Raw genomic sequence first — 21,850 nt, 5'->3', positions numbered from 1 at the left:
AATCAGCCCATTCATTCATATTTAATTATTTACACTGTCCAAATTAAAAAAATATATATATATACATGTATATGTAGTTCAAGTTGTATATTGCGTCTACTTATACTTACACATAAAATTATAAGGTATTAAAATAAGCTGCAACGCTTATTATTTTAATGCCTTTTAATTTTCTGTGTATTTATTGGAACCCCTGAAGAACGGACGAAGTATAGGCGCGGAACGATAATGAGCCATACACAATAAACGGTGACTGATGTTTGTTGTCAAATCTTTAAAATATAATTACCACTGGTAAAATGTATACAAAGAAAGCGAAAAAGTTTTCCATGATAAAAAAGGTAAAGTATCATTTACTGTGCCAATTAGAAATTTGATGTCACAGGAAATCTTTTCCATTCGTGCAGGACGGTAGAGAAGGGCGGTTATTTTAATTTTAGCTTTCACTTTTCGTGAAAATAATATAATACCTATAATTTACTTCATGAAATATTTACTTAATTTTATAGCTTTTGAATCGAGGAGACAGTTTTCTCATTTCCATATAAACAATGTTACGTAATCAAAATATTATATTGTGTAAATTATTTTTATTTTTTATGCTAAAAATGTCATAAATGACGCAATGTACAGAACTGTATTAGGGTTTATTTTGATACTGCTTCATTTCCTCCCCCACATAATATCTTACTTTTGCGTGAGATATATCTTCTTCTGAAATCAATAAATGGTACTCAGGAAGTTCTTGTAGACTTTTCAGGATTCCTAAAAAGAAATAACACATAATTTTTGAAGTGGAAAAAATTTACATGTTCCGTTGAAGTCAACCACTTACTGATAATATTTTCCACGTCCTCAATTGTAATTGGGATAAAATCCTCTTTCGACATTGTCTTCGGCTTTTGACGAAAGACGAATGGCATTTCTTCTGGTAACCAATATCCTCTGGCTAAGTAAGTAATGCGGGTTGACATCTTTTTAGTTATTAATTTCCCTTCTCAGATAATTCATGTCATTATCTTGTAATGTTTCTTCAGTCTACAATTATATTCCAAATTATTTTTAAATTATTGCTTTGTAATTTAGAGAAGCTTGGAGTTGGTTGTAATAAATTTCAAAATATTGTGAAGATTATAAAATCTATTTAATGTTTTACACCTATCTTTACTTAAATTTAACAGTCTCAACGTAGAAGGCACATATGTTATTTTATTGGCACCTGATGCTCCGAAAGAAGTAATTTAAATGTATATTATGTATAAATATATATTACTTTATTTTATAAGCGTGGAACTTAGAGGAATTTTAAAAACTAAAATTTTTTGTCACAGTAAAAAAGGTTTCATTATTATGAATTTTAATAACATAACCTAATCCATAAACATTTATTAAAATAATAATAGTAGATTTTTAAGAATCCAACTTTATAAAAAGGAATTTGCTTCTTGTAATACCAGGATTATCCCAAATCATGGTATATTAAGGGAGAATGGGGTAAATTCGGCTGTAGGCTAAGTTCGTTTTTGTTAATAGCTTTATTAAAATGAATATAAAATTCAACTGTTTTTAAGAGGAAAGTATTATGTGGTAACAATAATAATTTTTAAATTAACCTTCAAAACATTAATTTTTTTATTTTTGAATGTTAGAAAAAAATACTCATCACTTACAGATATGGATAATTTTTATAAAATTATACTTTTGATACATAAAAGTTTATAAAAACTATAATTTTAATATTAAAAAAGTCGTAAAATAAAAAAAATGTTTAAATTATTATTGTCGGGTTAGTTTATGCGGGAAACTTCGTCAATATGTAAGACGCGACAGTGAAATACGAAAAATGAAACTAGATGTGTTCTGGTAGGTCGTATGTATGAAGATGTCAAGTAGTTTCAGACAAATGAAAATTCGACGTCTTAAAAATTATATCAATTAAAAATTAGTCACGGTGGTCCTCAAGCACATTTAGGTTTACCTAAAATGAGTCAAAATTGTGCTAACGCAGTTTTGTTTAGAATCGTCCCAAGATTCCGAATCTGCGTCTCCAAAAATCGCAGCTGATTCTTTTTTCGAAAGAAAAATATATTAGGTTGGTTCTTAAAAAACAAAATTTCGAATTTTAAACTTCATAACTCCTCATTTTGTTAAAAATCAAATAACATAAATAACAGTTTATATAAAAAATGAAAACAACAATTGTTTAAACAAATCATTGTTGCTATTTCAAAACTAGTGTTTAAATGTATCTACAAAGTTGCTGTTACCCTTAATTTTGAAAGCAGTTGTGCTGTATATAACTTCAAAAGTATCTTAAATTTAAAACTTAATTTTCCACAATTATTTAAACAAATTATTTTTTCTGTTTGCAATTGCTACTGTCAATATAGACGTGGAGAAACTCAAATTTTTAATGATTTCTCAATATTTTAAGATTTTACAATTATTATAAATCAAATATAACCTCAATAATTGTTTAAACAATTGTTGTTTTCATTTTGTTAAATAAACTGTTATTTATTGCAGTTCATGTCAATAAAAGTTACAAAATTAAAAAAAATCGTTTTCTAGATATATTTAAACACTACTTTTGTAATAGCAACAATAATTTGTTTAAACAATTGTAGAAAATTAAGTTTCAAATTTAAGATACTTTTGCAGTTTTATACAGCAGAACTACTTGCAAAATTGAGGGAAAGAAGCAACTTTGTAGATACATTTAAACACTGGTTTTGAAATAGCAACAATAATTTGTTTAAACAATTTTTGTTGACATTTTTTTAATTCAACTGTTATTTATTGCAGTTCATATCAATAAAAGATATATATTAAAAAAAACATCATTTTCCAGATATTAATTAATAATATTTGTTTAAGTTGTAAATAAAAAATCTTGCAAAAATACTATAAAAAATATTAATAAATATTTTCTAACAATTTTCCCCTGATTTTGCATTTTTGGAGGGATTGTTGGGGCTTTTTAAAAAATAGTTATTATTAAAAAATTCAGAAATAAATTATTGGATCTTATTCCTTAAATATTTATCAAGAAAAGCAGAGTAGACCTATAAAAAATATTCATATTTAATCATTTCATAGCGAATCTACGAAAAACCGTTTTTTCCCATGCAAAATACATGTAAAAATCTAAGTGCTTTGAGGCACTATTAAATATTAATTAAAAAATTTTTTTAAATGCGTATCTCTTATTTTTCGATGCTTAACAGAATGGAGTTATGAAGTTTAAGATTCGAAATTCTGTTCTTTAAGAACCACCATAATATATCTTTTTTCCGAAAAAAGGATCAGCTACGATTTTCGGAGACGCAGATTCGGAATCTCGGGACGATTGTAAACAAAACTGCGTTAGCACAATTTCGACTCATTTTAGGTAAACCTAAATGTGCTTGAGGACCACCGTGATAGTACAAATAAAAATTTGGTTAACTGGAATTTCCATCATTTAAAAAATTAAATCACATAAAATTCGATTGAATGAGAGTTCTGTTAAATTAAAATTGTTTAAATAAAAAGTCATGTAAAAAAATGACTGTAAAATAAAGAATCCGCCAATTAAAAATTTGGTAGTTAAACATTTTGTTAAGTAAAAATTAGTATAAAAAGAAATTCTGTCAAATACTAATTCAAAAAATGAAAAATTCTTTAAAAAATAATTATATCGAATAAAATTCTTTAAAATGAAATTTCTAATTAATGATTTTTGTGCTCCTCACTCGAATTTTTAAGATGTCAAAGATTTAATACGTGGAACAAAATAATCAAAAGAGTTATTTTATTTTTACATTGAGTATAAAATTTTTTTTTTAAATATTAAAACATTGTTGGTTACTAATAAATAAAAATGTCTTTTTATTCCCTGTAGGCACAACCATGTTGGTTCTACAAACGTTTTAAGAGCGTTTTTGGAACGGCCAGGGTTTTTTGGCCACTGGGCTGTTACTACAATTTATTTTTTCTTTTATCTCTCAAAACTTTAAAACTTAAAGTAAATAATTATTAACGGAAAAGAAAATAATTTTGAAAACACTTGCATTATAATTTATTAAATGTTTTTCAAAACGCATAATTTTAAATAATTTTTTTCTAATTCTTGAATGTCGTCTTCTCACTATAAAATAGTTTTTATACTTAAACAAGGTAATTAAATAATTTTTTTTACTCTAATTTTTTTTTGGTCGAACTTACCCGACTCTCCCCTATTTCTTCAAAATTTATACATATAACAAATACGTTTTACTTTTATTCTTGTTATTACCAACACTTATCTCCCTGATACATTATATCTTTTGAGACAAATTTGAATGACCCCTACGTTACCTGTGTTTCACTTGAAGAGACAACGACCTTTTCAACAGTTGCGTCCGTAAGTTTGACTACCCTTTGTAGCTTCGTCTAAAATTTTGAAGATAAACAAGAGGCAACTTAATATTAAATAGAATATTCTAATAATTTTATTTATACAATTGTGCGTTAATTATTTAAACAAACAAGTTGTACATTTACGCACACAGAGAAAAGTAAATCTTATATTAAGACAATTGTTAGTCTTAAATTAAATGAATCTTAAAAATCAAGATACTCTTAATTACCAGTAATGCTTTAAAATAAGATTCTCTTTTTACCGTATTGAAACTCGGAATTGTTTTCATCATTTTGTGAACAATATGATATTTCTTAGACAAAAATTTAAAAAGGTTTAAATATATACCTTATATTTATAATAAAATGTATGTATAATTTAGTATTTATTGAAGTGATATCAAATTTAAAAAACTATTTCCTATCTAAATTATTTAAAATTTAAAAATGAAGAATTTGTCAAGAACTTGTTTGTCAAACAATATCAGATTTCAATGAGAAGTTTTTCATACCCAAAATAAATTTTTTTTTAAATCATTAAAATTCATTGGCAATCCATACATACCACATACAGTATATAAAAACCTATACTTACACTTAAACTAGCTTCTAAGCAAGCAAAATCCATATTTCTCACTACTTGCTTTTTAGCCTGATTAACTAATTTCTGAAAGAAGTAACAACTAGGTATTAAAAAAATATGTATTCATAAGTAAATATAAATTTGAATTTCAATTACAACTTACAAGCTGTGCTTTTGCTGCTGCAGTTTCCTCTGTTGTCACTTTCTTTGGTTGTGTTTGGTTAGGAGGAGGGGCCTCCACCGCTTCTGCAGATGGTGTAAACGGCTGCTTCTCTTTTTTTTCTCGCATGCCTCTTCCAAAATTCTGAGCCACTGGCTGGGAAATTTGAGAAGTTGTTGGAGTTTCAATAATATTATCTATCTCCAACTGATAAATGTATAAAAAAATGTTGAGTGTATTTCATACTTTAATGGTACATCATTTGATCCGTTATCGCAAGAGTTTAATTTTTAATGAGAACTTACAACTTGTATGGTAGCTGCCACAGTCTTCTCCGTCGACGCCTTTTTTTGAAATTTCTTAGGAAGGGCTTCCTCCTCCTCTGCAGACGGTGTAAATGGTTGCTTCCTTTTCTTTTTTCTCATGCCTCTTCCATGTTTCTCAGACACCAAATCTGTTTGAGAAGTAGTTGGAGTTGGGATGATTTCATGCATCGCTATCTAATAAATACATGAAAAATAAAAGCTTAAAATCTTGTTCTATTTTTTGAATTTAAGTGTTATTTTGAAGGGTATCTTGAATTTGTGAAAAGTGACAAAGTGCGATGTAAAGAGCTTTAGATACCGTGACGAAACACGGTGCAATTTAAGGATTGTCGCTGGACTTTTAAGATAATAAAAGAAAGTTACCAAATTTTGACAGTTTGTTCTTTAGATCAAGTTAGGAGGTCATGATTCTTTTAGGAATTTCCCAAGAAGCACGTAATATAACCTCAATATCAAGGTAATATTACACGTGAGATTCGTAATATAACGTTGTAATATTACAGTAATCTTACAGCGATATTAAAATGTCCGCCTCAAGGTAATATTACCGGGAATATTACTGTAATATTAACGGTAATATTACAGTAATATTACAGACTGATTTGAGTTATTCATAAAGCATAAAAAACGTAAATATAAATATATATATATTTCGTACAAATTTATATTGCAGACCTAACATTCACATAACCTTAAGAGGCTAGATGAATCACGAAAACAAGTTTATTTTATGCCAAGTTAGCTTTCTCATCTTGATACACTTATATTCAATATTAAAAGAAGGAATACAACTGAAATAGCGATCAATTTTACAAATATTAGTAAAATATAAACTTTATATACATGAATTGATTCATTTTCATGCCAGGAATACAGGTTTGACAAAATTTTCATAAAGAAAAAAGTTATTTCAAAAAATACGAAAATACATTTTTTCCAAATATAATTTATAGATTTTAACTAAAATAAAGACTTTATATAGGTTAATCAATTCGTTTTAATGAGAGAAATAAGTTTTTTTTAACAAAAAATTATACTTAGTGTAAAAAAAATTTTTGTTAAGAAACGTATTTTTGAATTTTTGAAAAAGTGACATCAAAAATTATGTGGATATTTTTGGAAATCCTTGCGTCTGATTTTAGATATTGATGACTGTAATAAGCCTAAAAAATTTCAGGACAATCCATTGAAGTGTATTAGAGATAATTTGTACACAAGATTTTGTAACATATATATGTCGTAGGCGAATAGAAGAATCCGTCATTTAGCTTAATGCCTAGGCTTTAAGCTGAACGCGGGCGAATAGAAAAATATATACGTAATAGATGCTTATTTCTTATTAGACTAGATTCATTTAGTCGTTTAGGTTAATGACTATTTAACCTAAACGCCCAAAGCGCGTCAGGCGAATAGAAATATCAAATATCTTATTATGAATCAGGATAAAAGACTGCAAATATTTTTCTCTGAACTGCAGTAATAATTTATGGTTATTAATTATAGTCAAATATGCACAAAAATATATGTAAGTCAGTCAGTAAACAATACTAAAATTACTTATGACAGCACGATAAACCTTGGTGACATCGTGAACTATAAGTTAATTTTAACTTGAAACAAATTTCGAGTACAAGCGAGATTTAAGGTTATTTAATAGAATACAAGAATGTTTTCTGATGAAAAAATCTAAAAACTAAAAAATAATCCGCGGATGACCTTTCAAGAAAAGTTACATTGAATGCTTTTACATTAGAAATGTATTGCATTTTTCATAACATTAATTATTAAGGGTAAATACTTTCCCAGTGGGCAAAAAACCATGTTCATTCCAAAAAAGTCCTTAAAACGTTTTTAAAACATTTCACCTCAGCCAAAAAGTGTTCTAGAATATTATTTAAACATCTATGTTTTTAAAATGTTTCATAACATTATTTGGCGGACATAAAACATTACAAAAATGTCCTTAAAACGTTTTTAGAACGAACATGGTTTGTGGCTCACTGAGTTACCCATAAATTATTATTATTAAACTTTATTAGAAAGTGTAGAGAGCGAAGAAAATTAAATATTGGTGAAATATAAACAGTGGATTTTTGAAGAATCATAACTATATAAAAGAATGAAAAAAATTTTATCTATATACATATGTTTTCGAAAGGTTTTCTCCTGCTTTTTCATATGGTCAAAAGTTTTCTAAAAAAATTCTAAATTTCCCCTTTTTTAAAAGATAAAAAAATATTTTTGAAAATTAGTTAATAACTAATTGTCACTAATCTGAGTAACAATTAGTAGGTTTTTTGAGTTAAGTAAACTTAAATTTTTTAACAGTATCTTTTCTTACAGATCGCTAAATAAGATATAAGCAATGTTATCTGCAGATAAAATTTTTGCACTGTAAAATAATATAATTTGACACATCTATATCATTTTATTTAAAATGTATACATTTTGAATGTAAATATATTCAATGTAACTTTTTTCAAAAAGCCCCCTACGCATTGTTTGTCTATTCACATGTGTAAATTTTTTAAGCGTAAAATAAAATCGTCTAAAATTCTTTATAAATTAAACTTCCGAAATTAAAAAATGTAAATAAAAATTTATATTTATCTGAAGTTTTACTCAAAAGTATTTTTATTTGCAGCATTTCCTATTAAAAGAATTATCTATACCAAAAAATACTTACTTTGAAATCTTGACATATTCACAATTTTGACACATTTTGTTTCTTTCGTCATGTTTGAATTTGCGGATTTTTTCTGCATGTAATATTATATATTAATTATAAAAGGTTCCTAATTTTTTTGCGTTATATTCCAAGTGGAAATGTTTCAAAAAACCATGTGAAATTCGCGTAGGTAAATGAAAATCCACGTAGATTTTGACAATTTATACATGAATTTCTACATGCATTTCCACGTGAACATTTTCACCTGGATTATTAAACGAACATGAAGCAGATCACGAATAACACATTAAAAACAAACGCCCCTGCCTTGACTTTCAAGTTTTTGAAAAAAACTTCGTTTTTTACCCTCCTGGCTCTTTGCGCCGCGACCATACCTCGTCTTCTCTTTGGGGTTCATTAAAAATAACCACAATACCACGCATGCAGAATTAACTTAGTTGATTCCTCAATAACACAGTAAAACAACACAGAATATTTTGACACAGTAAAAACCTGGGTTCATTTTTTATGCGGTTTAAAATGAGCCAATGCTAAACGACATAGAACGTGGCGCCACCTATTTGACTCATTTTTGCTGCAGATCAAAATGATCCTGCTGACTGGATCATTTTGAGCCCGGGTTTTTACTGTTACATCCAAAATATACAGTGAAAAGTATTTTTGATTTTCCAGAAACAAAAATCTTTTAAAATGGAAACTCGTGTAAATGAACGTTTCTTCAATATTTTTTACAAAAAAATGTTATAGTTTATTGAATTGAAAAAAAGCAAACCTTAAAGTGTTCAATATAAGCTATATATAATAATTTTTTTATATAAAAATATTACATATGCAGCGACGTTACAGGCGTTTAAAGTAGATCTTTGGTTTTGCGCCGTGCAGCCTACTGGTCTCAAATCTCAACAAACATCAAAAAAATAAACTTTTTATCGTTAAAATTAAAATATACAAATACGCGTTACAAATGCAATACAAGAAAGTAGTGTGCATTTGAAGTTCTACACTTATATGTATACTATAGAGACATTTATACTTGAAGTTATATATTAATAATGTATTATTAATTATCATTCTACAGATAGTAAACTAATTTTTAAAGCAAAAAAAATGTAAAGAAATTTTTTTTACGGAAACATAACTTATCATTCGTTTGCTCTTAAGATACCTTTTTTCAGAGCGCGTCATACTTTGTACAAAAATAGTTAGGTTAATGTAAAATTAGGTGAGGAGGGGGATTGTTGATTGAAAAAATATCAGAGGGTTTCGAGGCAAAGACGAACAGTGATTAATTAAAAAATATTTCAAGTTGCCATGGTACGGTTTTCAATGGAAAGAACTACTATGGTAACGATTACTATGGTAACTGTTACTATAACCGTTGACATGTTTCTATGGTGTATGATGGTCAAATGGAGGCCAGAGTGAAATTATAAGGGTACCAGCCTTGGGCTATGAAACTCTAAAAAGGGTTTTGTTTCTTTCTATTTCAGAACGATCCCCCCTTCTGCGTAAAATATTTATTTATTTATATATTATATTATTCAATTATAAATTTTTTTAGTTTAAGAATAGAAATTAATTACAAAAGCGCTGTAGTATTATTATTATCATTATATAGAATAAAACGAAGATGTGTTACAATGAGAAACGTAGGAAGGTTGTCTGTTACACAAGAGTCTTGTTGGATTTAAATCATAAAACAATAAAAAAAACAATTTTAAGAATTTATTTAATTTAAAACTTAATTTTCTAAATAACTCAAAAAACAAGATTTTTTTAACACGAATTTAGTGTTTTAGGTGATATTACGAATTTGGATTTTGTTAAATGGGAAAAAATGTGAAAACTGTACCCAGCTGAAGAAACTTGTACAAGAAAATGTACAAGTTCTTGTACATGTTCATTAATGCCCTTGTACATTTTCTTGTACATGTTTAAGTAATGTTCTTGAACAAGTTCAGCATCCGGAATTGAGACATATTCTTGTACCAGAACTTGTACATGATCCTGGACAAGAAAATGTACATGTTCTTGTACATACTTTTTTGAGCAGGTTTCATGTTCTGGTACAATTCTGGATGCTGAACTTGTTCAAGAAAATTACTTAAACATGTACAAGAAAATGTAAAAGTTTATTAATGAACATGTACAAAAACTTGTACATTTTCTTGTACAAGTTTTTTCAGCCGGGTAATGTCGGAATTCAATAAGCTTTAATCTTGTTGATATAATTAAGTGATAATTACTTTTTGCAAAAATATTTTTCATAAAAAATATTCAAAAATATCTATGTTAAGTATTATTTACTGTTAATTTACAAGAAATATGTGCACAATAAGATTTCAAAAAATATTTTGATTGATTCAAAAAATATATTACTTAATTTAAGAATTTGTTAGTTTAAATTATTATAATTTTGCTTTGAACCAACCAAATATGAATAGTAAATATTCACTAAACATACATGTTTTTCCCTGAAAGTTAGACCTCATTTGATAATTAAGTAAATAATTTTTTTTTTGCAAAACTATTCTCCATATAAATTTTTTTGTCTATTATAGAAAAACATGTGCAAAAAATTATTTAAACAATAAGCATCTAAAATATTAGTAAATAATATTAAAACTAAAAGAACAATAACTAGAAAATAAATGATACACAAAGTATTCACTTCTAATGCAAACTAATGTTCTTTAAGGCTTCATTACATCCAAAATATACAGTAAATACTACTTTTTGTTTTTGGAGAAACGGAAAATTCAAATAAGGTAAAACTGTCTTAAACATAACCTATAATTTGTTTGCTTCTAAGATATCTTTTCTCAGAGCGCGACATAGTTTTAAACAAAAATATTTAGGCTAAACTATTTTTTACTTTTTAAAAAATTATACTTTTTAATCTTGAAAATTTTCTGTAAAATTTTTTCATGGCAATAAAATTCTTAAAATATTTTAAGTAAAAAATTATTTTCTTTAACAATTTTTTAATTAAAAAACGTTATTTAAATATTATTTATAGAAATTATTCGTTTTTAATACACAAGGGAAAAAATATGTCAAAAAAATTACTATTAAATGAATTGATTTTTATATCTTAAAAAGGTATACAATATTTTTTATGAATTCAAACAAATCAAATTCTGTTAAAAAAATTTTTATTGTATAATTTTTTTAATTAATTCTTAGTGAAATTATAAGTACTTTTGTTTGAAAAAATTGCCAATTTATAATAATCAAATACTATACAATTTAATCAGATTTAAGTTTATTTAATTTATAAATTAAAAGAAAAAATGTTTACAAAACTAAGATTTGTTTGTGGAATATATGAAAAATGATGAACAGTCAAAAGTAATATAAAATTTGCTAACCTTTCGCTCTCCTATCACTTGTCTATGCGGACGCTGGATGCAAATCCAATACGGAAGATCGAATTATCTGTCCTCAAGTGTTGTTTAAGTACACTTTTTCTCAACTTTTTCACAAGTTTTCCACAAATTGGAAAAATTTTCTTTTTAACACGATACACTGATGCGACTGCACGATAAGTATGCACGTATCCAAATGACCGCTTTAGTTATCACACCACTTTACCCTGCTTTACATCTTCATAAGTAGGGGTGTATTAGAAGGCGCGGAGAACACAAGAATCAATCTGTTTTCGGGAATGACCGCCAAATTCGCTACTATACTACGGTTCATAATCGCATTTCTACTTCTATGTACCGGCAAACTTGTTGCTCCCTTGCGGTGTTGTTTATACCTCGTTTTTTGTGCTCTACGTTCTTTGGAATCCTTTAACATCGTCAACTGATTGGAAAAAGGTTAGTTTTGAAAGTAATAAATTAATGAGAAATATAACATAAGGAACATTTGTCTGCATGTATGTGAGTGTTTATGGATGTGTGTATGGTACCGCGTTTTGTATACAAATTATCTCAAACAATTGGTGTTCTAACAAAAAAATATTTTATGCTATGAATTTAACTTTGTTTATTATAAACGTATTTCTAACATTAAAATAAATTACTTGATCTTTATAAATTATAAATTTCACCTAAATTTATAAAATTAATCGTTACTTTTAACTTTAATAAAAATAAATTTTACAATCTTTTAATATTTCTTTTAGTTTTAAATTGCTGTTAATATTTACTTAATTATATTAATATTTAATGTTTATTTTTTTTAAACTTATCTAGTTAATTTCCTTAATGTTTTCATATATCAAATGAACATATTATTCTCAAAATTGAATTAAAAAATTCATGGCATATCACATAAATTAGCAAACTGCAATGTTTCCTCCGCGAGAAAACAAAGGATATCTGCTTAATATTATTATTACATATGTTTGCAGAAAAAAATTAGTTTATTATTTAGAAAGCTAATTTTTAGCTATGTGGAAGGTAGTAATTAATTGTCACAGCTCAATATTTTAAATGTAAAAATAATTATTAACTATATTAACTAAAAATTAGAAACTATCTACTAATAGAAATTACTTATTTACATCCTAGATAAATGTTATCTGTGACAGCTAAATTTTTTTTCTATATATGAATTATTTTCAGTCATGTATTTCTTACAATTTATATTTATTAAAGTGACAACATGTTGGGACATTTAAAATTAATTCATCCGGTATTGAAGATAAAAAATTTATAAATTATATTTATTATTAATATTTTTATTATTAATGTATTATTACAAATATTAATTTCATAAAAATTAGTTTTTTTATAAATTTAACTCAATAATAGTTCTTTTTAAAAATGTTGTTTTACATAAATGTAAAACTTATTTTTATCCCTGGCGGATTCGATTTGCGTAATGTCTACTTAACTAAGCGGACTTTAGGTAGACATTAGGTAGACATGTAAAAAAACGTATAAAAAAGCTATTAATCGACTTATTATGATAAAAAAAAGTTGATAAAAGGGTAAATGAATGTTTATAGAGTAAATTCGTACAAAATTTGTAATTAATAAAGCAATAAATAACACAGCCACACAAAAAAAAAAAAGTACCCGGGCCGGGGAATGAGACCACTATTTCTTGATGTATTTTGATGCGCTGAACACGAATCTGAAGTCCGTTTAGCTCCATCACGTCAGGATTTTGACATAACCTCAAAAAACATAGCTGATTTTAAATGACAGGAGAAATTTTTTAAATAATGGCAGATTTGCTTGAATCTTGTTACTCGGGGGTTTTTGGGGTCGCTGATTACGAATTTAACGTCAGATTTATAAAATTCAAAATGGCGGATCCAATATGGCGGACGAATTTTTAAAAAGTAGTTGGATTTTTACGAAAATTGGTATCTAGGGGTTTTGGGAGTCGATGATTACAAATTTATGATCAGATTATTCAAATTCAAAATGGCGGATCCAATATGGCGGACAAATTTTTAAAAAGTAGTTGGATTTTTACAAAAATTGGTATCATGGGGTTTTTTTGGAGTCGCTGATTACGAATTTAACGTCAGATTATTCAAATGTAAAATGGCAGATATAGTACGGTGGTCAAATATCTTTATGTTTCTACATGTTTCTGCATCGAGGGCACCTCCACGTGGTGACGGTGGGCAACGGAGTTTGTCCGCTATCCGGCTAAGTCCCTGGATAATGGCTTTGATGCCGTCATGGCAGACACACGTAGGAAACGTATTACGATGCAGGGACTCGGAACCCCAGTATCGGCGGTTGAGAGTGAGAAAGCAGACTCTCAGGCGTTGTCATCCAGCAAGTGCAGCTCTTCATTGATGGGAAACTTGGCTAATGTAGAGTATAATACGACAAGAAAACAACCTGATATAGACTTAAACTCTCATACTTTTATCAAAAAACGAGACCTTTTTTGTTATATTTGCAGTAAATTCGAGGTAAAGTCTTTGCGGAACAGGATTGACGAAGAAGTACGTAAACTGTATAATGAAATCTTCGGTTTTGAGATTGATCAGATGTCACTGATGTAACGGTGACATACGAAATTTTATTTTTATTTTTAACACTGAAACCTTTTATTTCATTCATACAAAAGTTGAAATCTTCTTCACATGTAGGTTTTGTCCAAACTGTTGGATAAGAGTATTTGATAAACTCCTTATTTTTAACAGATTTCCAACCAAAGATCATCTTTCTGCAACAATTACAAATGATGTTCGGAACCCAATTAGAAGATAGATCAATCTCAAAACCGAAGATTTCATTATACAGTTTACGTACTTCTTCGTCAATCCTGTTCCGCAAAGACTTTACCTCGAATTTACTGCAAATATAACAAAAAAGGTCTCGTTTTTTGCTAAAAGTATGAGAGTTTAAGTCTATATCAGGTTGTTTTCTTGTCGTATTATACTCTACATTAGCCAAGTTTCCCATCAATGAAGAGCTGCACTTGCTGGATGACAACGCCTGAGAGTCTGCTTTCTCACTCTCAACCGCCGATACTGGGGTTCCGAGTCCCTGCATCGTAATACGTTTCCTACGTGTGTCTGCCATGACGGCATCAAAGCCATTATCCAGGGACTTAGCCGGATAGCGGACAAACTCCGTTGCCCACTGTCACCACGTGGAGGTGCCCTCGATGCAGAAACATGTAGAAACATAAAGATATTTGACCACCGTACTATATCTGCCATTTTACATTTGAATAATCTGACGTTAAATTCGTAATCAGCGACTCCAAAAAAACCCCATGATACCAATTTTTGTAAAAATCCAACTACTTTTTAAAAATTTGTCCGTCATATTGGATCCGCCATTTTGAATTTGAATAATCTGACGATAAATTTGTAATCAGCGACTCCCAAAACCCCTAGATACCAATTTTCGTAAAAATCCAACTACTTTTTAAAAATTCGTCCGCCATATTGGATCCGCCATTTTGAATTTTATAAATCTGACGTTAAATTCGTAATCAGCGACCCCAAAAACCCCCGAGTAACAAGATTCAAGCAAATCTGCCATTATTTAAAAAATTTCTCCTGTCATTTAAAATCAGCTATGTTTTTTGAGGTTATGTCAAAATCCTGACGTGATGGAGCTAAACGGACTTCAGATTCGTGTTCAGCGCATCAAAATACATCAAGAAATGGTGGTCTCATTCCCCGGCCCGGGTACTTTTTTTTTTTGTGTGGCTGTGTAATTAATAATGAATGGAAATGTGCGCGAGGTACCTGATCAGTTCAGCTGTACAATTATTTTCGTGCTATTTTCATGAAAAGAATATAAATTAACTGCAAAAACAATTGATATTTATAAAAAAGTGTAAAATTGATTTAATTTTATTGTTTGCAATACGAATTATTAAATAATAATTAAGTTTTTATCAAATGTGAATAGTGTTGTGAAAACCTGTGAAAACTAATGAGTTACTACATTACCGATCGCATATGAGAGATGGCGCCACCAGTTTTTACAATACAGTGCGAGCATGTTTTCTTCCAAGTTTTTGCTTTGAAAGAAAATAAAAAGTGAATTTTAAAATGCAGAATAAAGTTATACAAATAATTATTGATTTCATAATTGTTTCTCGTCAAAAATTACGGACATGATTGCAGCTTTTTTGTTACACTCATCGAGAACTTTTTATTATCATATGCGATCGGTAATGTAGTAACTCATTAGTTTTCACAACACTATTCACATTTGATAAAAACTTAATTATTATTTAATAATTCGTATTGCAAACAATAAAATTAAATCAATTTTACACTTTTTTATAAATATCAATTGTTTTTGCAGTTAATTTATATTCTTTTGATGAAAATAGCACGAAAATAATTGTACAGCTGAACTGATCAGGTACCTCGCGCACATTTCCATTCATTATTAATTATTTATTGCTTTATTAATTACAAATTTTGTACGAATTTACTCTATAAACATTCATTTACCCTTTTATCAACTTTTTTTTATCATAATAAGTCGATTAATAGCTTTTTTATACGTTTTTTTACATGTCTACCTAATGTCTACCTAAAGTCCGCTTAGTTAAGTAGACATTACGCAAATCGAATCCGCCAGGGCGTGAGTTTTAAATATTTTTAGTAATTATTGTTTTAAATACATTTTATTTAATAAAACTAAAAATAATTTGGTGTTTTCACTGTGATCGAGATATATCAAACGGTTTGACAAAGAAATTTTTCAAGACTTTTTGACATCAATTTTATTTGTGGTTTTATTTGTTTAAAAAATGTGTTAGTGCAAGTGTAAGTGTTTTTTAAAAAAATGACCAAATGAAAAACCAAATTGTTTCAAACAACTGCATAAAAAAATATTGAATTTATTTAATTTAAATTATTTAAAAAAAAATACCTAATACATTTTTTCACCACTGTCATAAAAAAGTTAAAGTTTACTACTTGTTTTGTTCCGATAAAGTATCACTTTTTAAGACAATTCTTGACAACTGCCCAAAAAAGACTTTTAAGCACAGTTTAATTTTTTTACTTTTTCAAGTCAATAGGGTTAAAAGTAGCTTATGCGGCTCTCACGAAGCAATTTTCAGATTCGAAATGAGATTTTAATATTAACTGTTATTGCGAATTTTGTTCGACTTGTCTCGGTTGCAGCTCGACTCCGCTCGCCTAGGGCTTACAATTGTCTCTTCTTCGATTAGTTTCCATCTCACCTGCAACTTGCCTTCGTCTTACTCTCGTCACAATGACGACTTTATTAAAAATCTCATCCTCACCAAAAATTTGGAAAAAAATTCAAATATGATGTCAGAAATATGTGTTAAAGTTATTTCAATTTATATCTGCAGGCATATGTACTAAATTTTAGTAAAACTAATATTAACGAACTTTATTCTTCATTGCAAAAATTAGATAATTCCATTTGCCTGGGCTCTCATGGAACGAAAAACTATTGGAGCGTATATTGCAGTTTTTCAAGAGGTAAAAAGACTATTACCCGCATTACATGTAACAGAAGCTATGAGCGACTACGAACCAGCACTACAAGCAGCGTTGCGCCAAGAATTTCATGAAATCGTCTTACATGGATGTTTATATCACAATGTTGCGGTAGCTACAAAAATATTTTACTTTATTGTTAAAAGAACATTAAGTTCTTTTTATTCTTTATCAATAATCAAATATTTAAAATATTGGTTTTTAAAATGTAGACCTATTTTCAATGGCATATAACTCAAAAATTATTAGATTTAGAATTTTCTGCTAAAAGGAAAAATGTTTGTTATTCTTCGACTTTTGAAAAATATTAATGTCAATATTTTTTCGCTCTTTATAAAAAAATTAGTTTTTTTAATTTTGTAAATCAAAATATATTTCATTTTGCAATTTCATGAGTACATTAAAATAGGCTAGTGACCAAAAATATTTTTGTTTCAAAAACAAAAAAATAACATTTTTAAACAAATTCTTAAGGCTATGTGGGCAAAGGACGTTTTTTATGGTTTCAAATTTTCTCTGAAATAAAAAATGATTTTAGGTTAAAATTTTTAAGAAATGATAAAGGAGGATGCAAAGCATATGGGTATTCTACTCATTTACTGTAACTTAACGCAAAAAAACTAAAAATAAAGCAGTAAATAGTAAAATAATGTATTTTCTGATAGTCCATTCAGCAGCCACTTGGTCGAATTAGGGCTATTTCCTGTAGCACTGTCCAATTTACGCAAAGTCTGTGTATGCGGCGCCATGTTTGTTTTCATTTACGTTTAAAAATGTCACATTTTAATCAATTTTTAAATTAATTTAACGCATAATTAAATTTTTTCAGAATAAAATCGATGTGCATTGTACCCTTTTCTATTAATCCTAAAAAATTTTAGCCCAAAATATTTTTTCATTTTAGAGAAAGTTTTGGTTTTCGCAAAACACATTTTCCCATTCTAGGTAACGTTGGAGTTTCTCAAATGCCGTTAAACAAATGTATCTTCATACTCATTCTAAAAGCTTTTAACAAATCTTACTAAATTCAGGTATATGTGACCGGGTCGGAGAAAACGGTGTTATCGACCAAAAAATCAATTTTTTTAATGATGGTTTCTTATAGTTTAAGGTCCTAAAAATACAATGCAACTAGTCCTCTAGGACATCAGCAAGTCGTTTAAATTAAATTTTAAAATTTCATATTTTTACTTTTGCAAAACAAATTATTTATAACAATAACACTGATGTTCAAAAAATTATTTAACCATAAAAATCGTGTTCAGCATAAAAAATACATAAGAAACACTTATCTAGGTCCTTTGAAATATTAAATGTTTCAAGAAATATATTTTAATTAGTAGTAAGACTTTAAACGCGTTTTTCTCGAAAAGTTGATTTTGGTCGATAACACCATTTTCTCAGACCCGGTCACATATATTCATACTTTTTTTTCAAATGACCTGAAAGAATTAAAATTTGTTTACAATAAAAAAAAATAATAATAAATGAAAATATTAATTTTTAATAAACTTTATCAAAAATTATTATTTTTAAAATATAAATTTAAAAAAAATGTCGTTAATATTTATCGAAAATCGAATCGAAATAATCGAAAGAAACTGAAACTTTTTATTCTCTTAACAGAATTTGTAAAATTTAATAATTATCAAATTACACGCCTCTGAAAATAAGTCTGCATTTAAAAACCAATTAAGAAAATACAAACAATAATAAAAAATTAACAATGAACAATCTTTTTTATGTTAAGTACATAAAAATTTAATCTATTTTAAGAGGTCGACTTAATCTCCTTTGATGTGGAATCGACCATGTAAAAAATTGTAAACCTATATATTCTTGTACATAGAATTAATGTGTTAATAGAAACTTTATTTGTAGGCTCTTTTAAAAAAAAAGAAAAAGTTACGACTAGATGCAGCTTTAGATCAGTGTCCAGAAGGACTTCATGCTCTTAGAGAAATTATGGCTTTACCATTGCTACCGGCAAATGAAATTGAACGAGCTTTCAATGAACTTGTAACTTCCTTATCTGCTCCTACACGACGAATTATGGGGCCACTTCTTCGTTACTACCGGCGACAATGGTTAAGAAAAGTAACACCTCAAATTTTTAGTGTTCATAACCTTCGTAGGCGTACTAATAATAACATCGAATCATATCACAGAACATTAAAAGACCGGTTCGGATTGCATTCAAACATTTGGACTTTTAGTGGTAAGATTCTGTAATGATTTATAATTGTCAACTTTTTATTCTTAATTTATTCCACCAGAATCGCATAGATTTCAATTAAGTAGTCAGTTTATAATTATTTATTTAAACATTTTAATAACAATGAAAACCAATTTTTATTGAATTAAAATCGTACAAGTTTAGTGCGTATATGTCTAGTCGATCTGATACATATTCGCATAATATCTAATCGGTATAATGTCCAGTTAGTTTAAAGCCTAATCGGTATAATTTTCAGTCTGTCTAAAGTCTAATCGGTATAATATCGGTTTGGTAAAATGTAATGTAAAAATTTTTTAGTATTTTAAAAAAAAAAATCCACAAATCCGTGAATTAAATAGTATGACAATATTTATTAAGCTCGGTTATCAGAAGTACATACAAAGATAGTAACCATTTTTAGAAAAAACGATAAAATTAATACCTAAATGTAACCATAAATTGTCTACTTTGCCCATAAAATTGATTAAAAATTAAAAATCGAAGAAAATAAGAAACTGCTATTTTCAATGAAAATAATATTATATTTAAACAATTCCTTATTGCAGATAACCTTGTAAAATATCAAGCATGCCTGGAAATTGATTTGAAGTCTCTTGAACGAGGTCACAACATTAGCAGACTGCCCAAAACAACGAATGTTATAAAAGACGCCCAAATTTTAGATGCCTGGAGACAACTTCATCAACCAGGAGGCCTAATAACAAAGCAGTTTTTACAAAAATGTGTAAACATCTTTATCGACCCACTTGAAGCTTATTTCAACGTAAACTTAAATGACTAAAGGATTTAAGTAAAGAAAAGAAGTTTGTTTAAATGAATGTAGGGTAAATTTTATTTTTCGTAATAATTGTTTAAGACTTAAAAGCACACTCTAGAAATTTGGAATAAAGTCAAGATATTTGTTAAAATAAGATTCATAATGAGCTAAAAGTTCTGAACGTTCAAATGAACAAAAAAAATTTTTTCACTCCATAAATTATTAAAAATTATAAAGAAAATGTAAAATAAAACAGTAAATTAAACAATTATTAAATAAATAACACTTTTTTAGTTATATAAAACAATATTTTGTAATAAAATTCGTACTTTTAAGATACAAAAAAAATTTCGTTTATTTCAACGTTCAAAACTTTTGGCTCATAATTCATCGGCATGGTATAGAAACATTTGGTCTTAATTTTATTTTTTGTTTATGTATCTGTGATATTTATTTAAGTACAATTTGTCATTTCTGACGTTTTATACTTTTTTAGTTTTTAAATAAATAGGAAGAGATACAAATAAAGAGTATATAAAAATAAAGGTGGCTAAAAAAATTATTTTAGTATAATTTTTTTTATTGTAAAATATTAAATTAATTAATTATTATTAATTATTTGAATATTTAAATACTATATGTACAAATGGTAAATTTCTTTTTAGTCCCGTATATTAATAAATAAATAAATAAATTACTTTTATATTTAATATAACTGTTGCAAAATAATTTAAAAAAATGATTTAAATCTTTTTTTTTAATACAATTACTAAAAAAGATGCACATTTAAACAATTACGTATTAATTTAATTATTTGAGATCAAATTTGTTCCCTCACCGTAATTGAAAGATTTTTAAGATTTCCATTGGCTTCAATTACGATGGGCATAGTATCTTCAAAATACACGTAATTTTGGTCACCGAAATTGACACACCGAAACAGATACAAACGCGCGGTAACAGAAAATTACGCTATTAGTTTTAATTTCTCATATTTGTTAAAATAATTGATTTTTATAAAGTTAATTTTTTTTAATATCTAAATAACATAAGCTTTTGAGTTTAATAAGTCTTAAATTTACTTTATACAATCAAAATGTCGAATTTTCTATTTCACAGGTGTTTTGACTCGAATCGCGCAGTAATTAGTGCATTTACCCTACATTAGAAAACTATCAAAGATTATTTAAATAAAATGTTAAGAAAATCTATTGTCTTTTATGAAAAATTAAAAATAACTTCAAATGAGTAATCAATTCAATTAAGAGAAAATTGAATAAATGGAAATTTTTCTTATAGAAATATTATTACAACATTGTATCTGATTTGAAACAATTACTTTTTAATGAAACAAATCTGATATTTATATTATAATTCATATAAAATTAATTTAGAAAATTTAAAAGTTCGTCCCTATTTACTTCCTGTATTAATATTTTATTCTTTTCATTGAAAAAAATACATTATTGTATAATATTAGATCTATAAAATTTTTTTATTCACATTTTTAATATTATTATATGTAAAATTAAACTGAATAATATTTTCACAATAATTTTTGTACAATGATTATCTTCATTTATAATAATTGGTTTGACATATTTAAAAAAAAATTAAAAACAGAAGAAAAATACATAATTCGTCAGAGTCACGGTATCTATCGTATAAAATTTAAAGGTAAAATTTCTCATATGATAAGATATATATTTTGATCGAATGTCATTTAAAATAACTAATTATAAAAGTTTTAAATCATTAAATCGTTTAGAACATTATACATTAAAAATGAA

At 27.3% G+C, this 21,850-nt stretch overlaps 1 protein-coding gene across 1 annotated transcript; it reads left to right on the top strand.

Moving 5' to 3' along the window:
• Window positions 1-18,851: 18,851 nt before the first annotated feature.
• On the top strand, window positions 18,852-20,161 carry LOC127291536 (uncharacterized). The gene is made up of 2 exons (XM_051320720.1): window positions 18,852-19,282; window positions 19,849-20,161. Exons 1-2 carry the CDS (start codon window positions 19,030-19,032, stop codon window positions 20,082-20,084), a joined length of 489 nt encoding a protein of 162 aa, XP_051176677.1. The 5' UTR covers window positions 18,852-19,029; the 3' UTR covers window positions 20,085-20,161.
• Window positions 20,162-21,850: the final 1,689 nt, after the last annotated feature.

Source organism: Leptopilina boulardi, unplaced genomic scaffold (genome assembly GCF_019393585.1).
Source record: "Leptopilina boulardi isolate dan_hultmark-lab unplaced genomic scaffold, ZJU_Lbou_2.1 LbouV2_140, whole genome shotgun sequence".
Classification (NCBI taxonomy): Eukaryota; Metazoa; Arthropoda; class Insecta; order Hymenoptera; family Figitidae; genus Leptopilina; species Leptopilina boulardi.
Note: the sequence above shows the minus strand (reverse complement) of the source record. Positions and strands in the feature narration are given on the sequence as shown.

What these genes read in the sequence shown, in the direction of transcription:
- LOC127291536 (XM_051320720.1), top strand. Translation starts at nt 19,030, where the DNA reads ATGGCTTTACCATTGCTACCGGCAAATGAAATTGAACGAGCTTTCAAT. An exon ending in AAACATTTGGACTTTTAGTG is followed by an intron (nt 19,283 to 19,848) that starts GTAAGATTCTGT and finishes TCCTTATTGCAG; the next exon opens with ATAACCTTGTAAAATATCAA.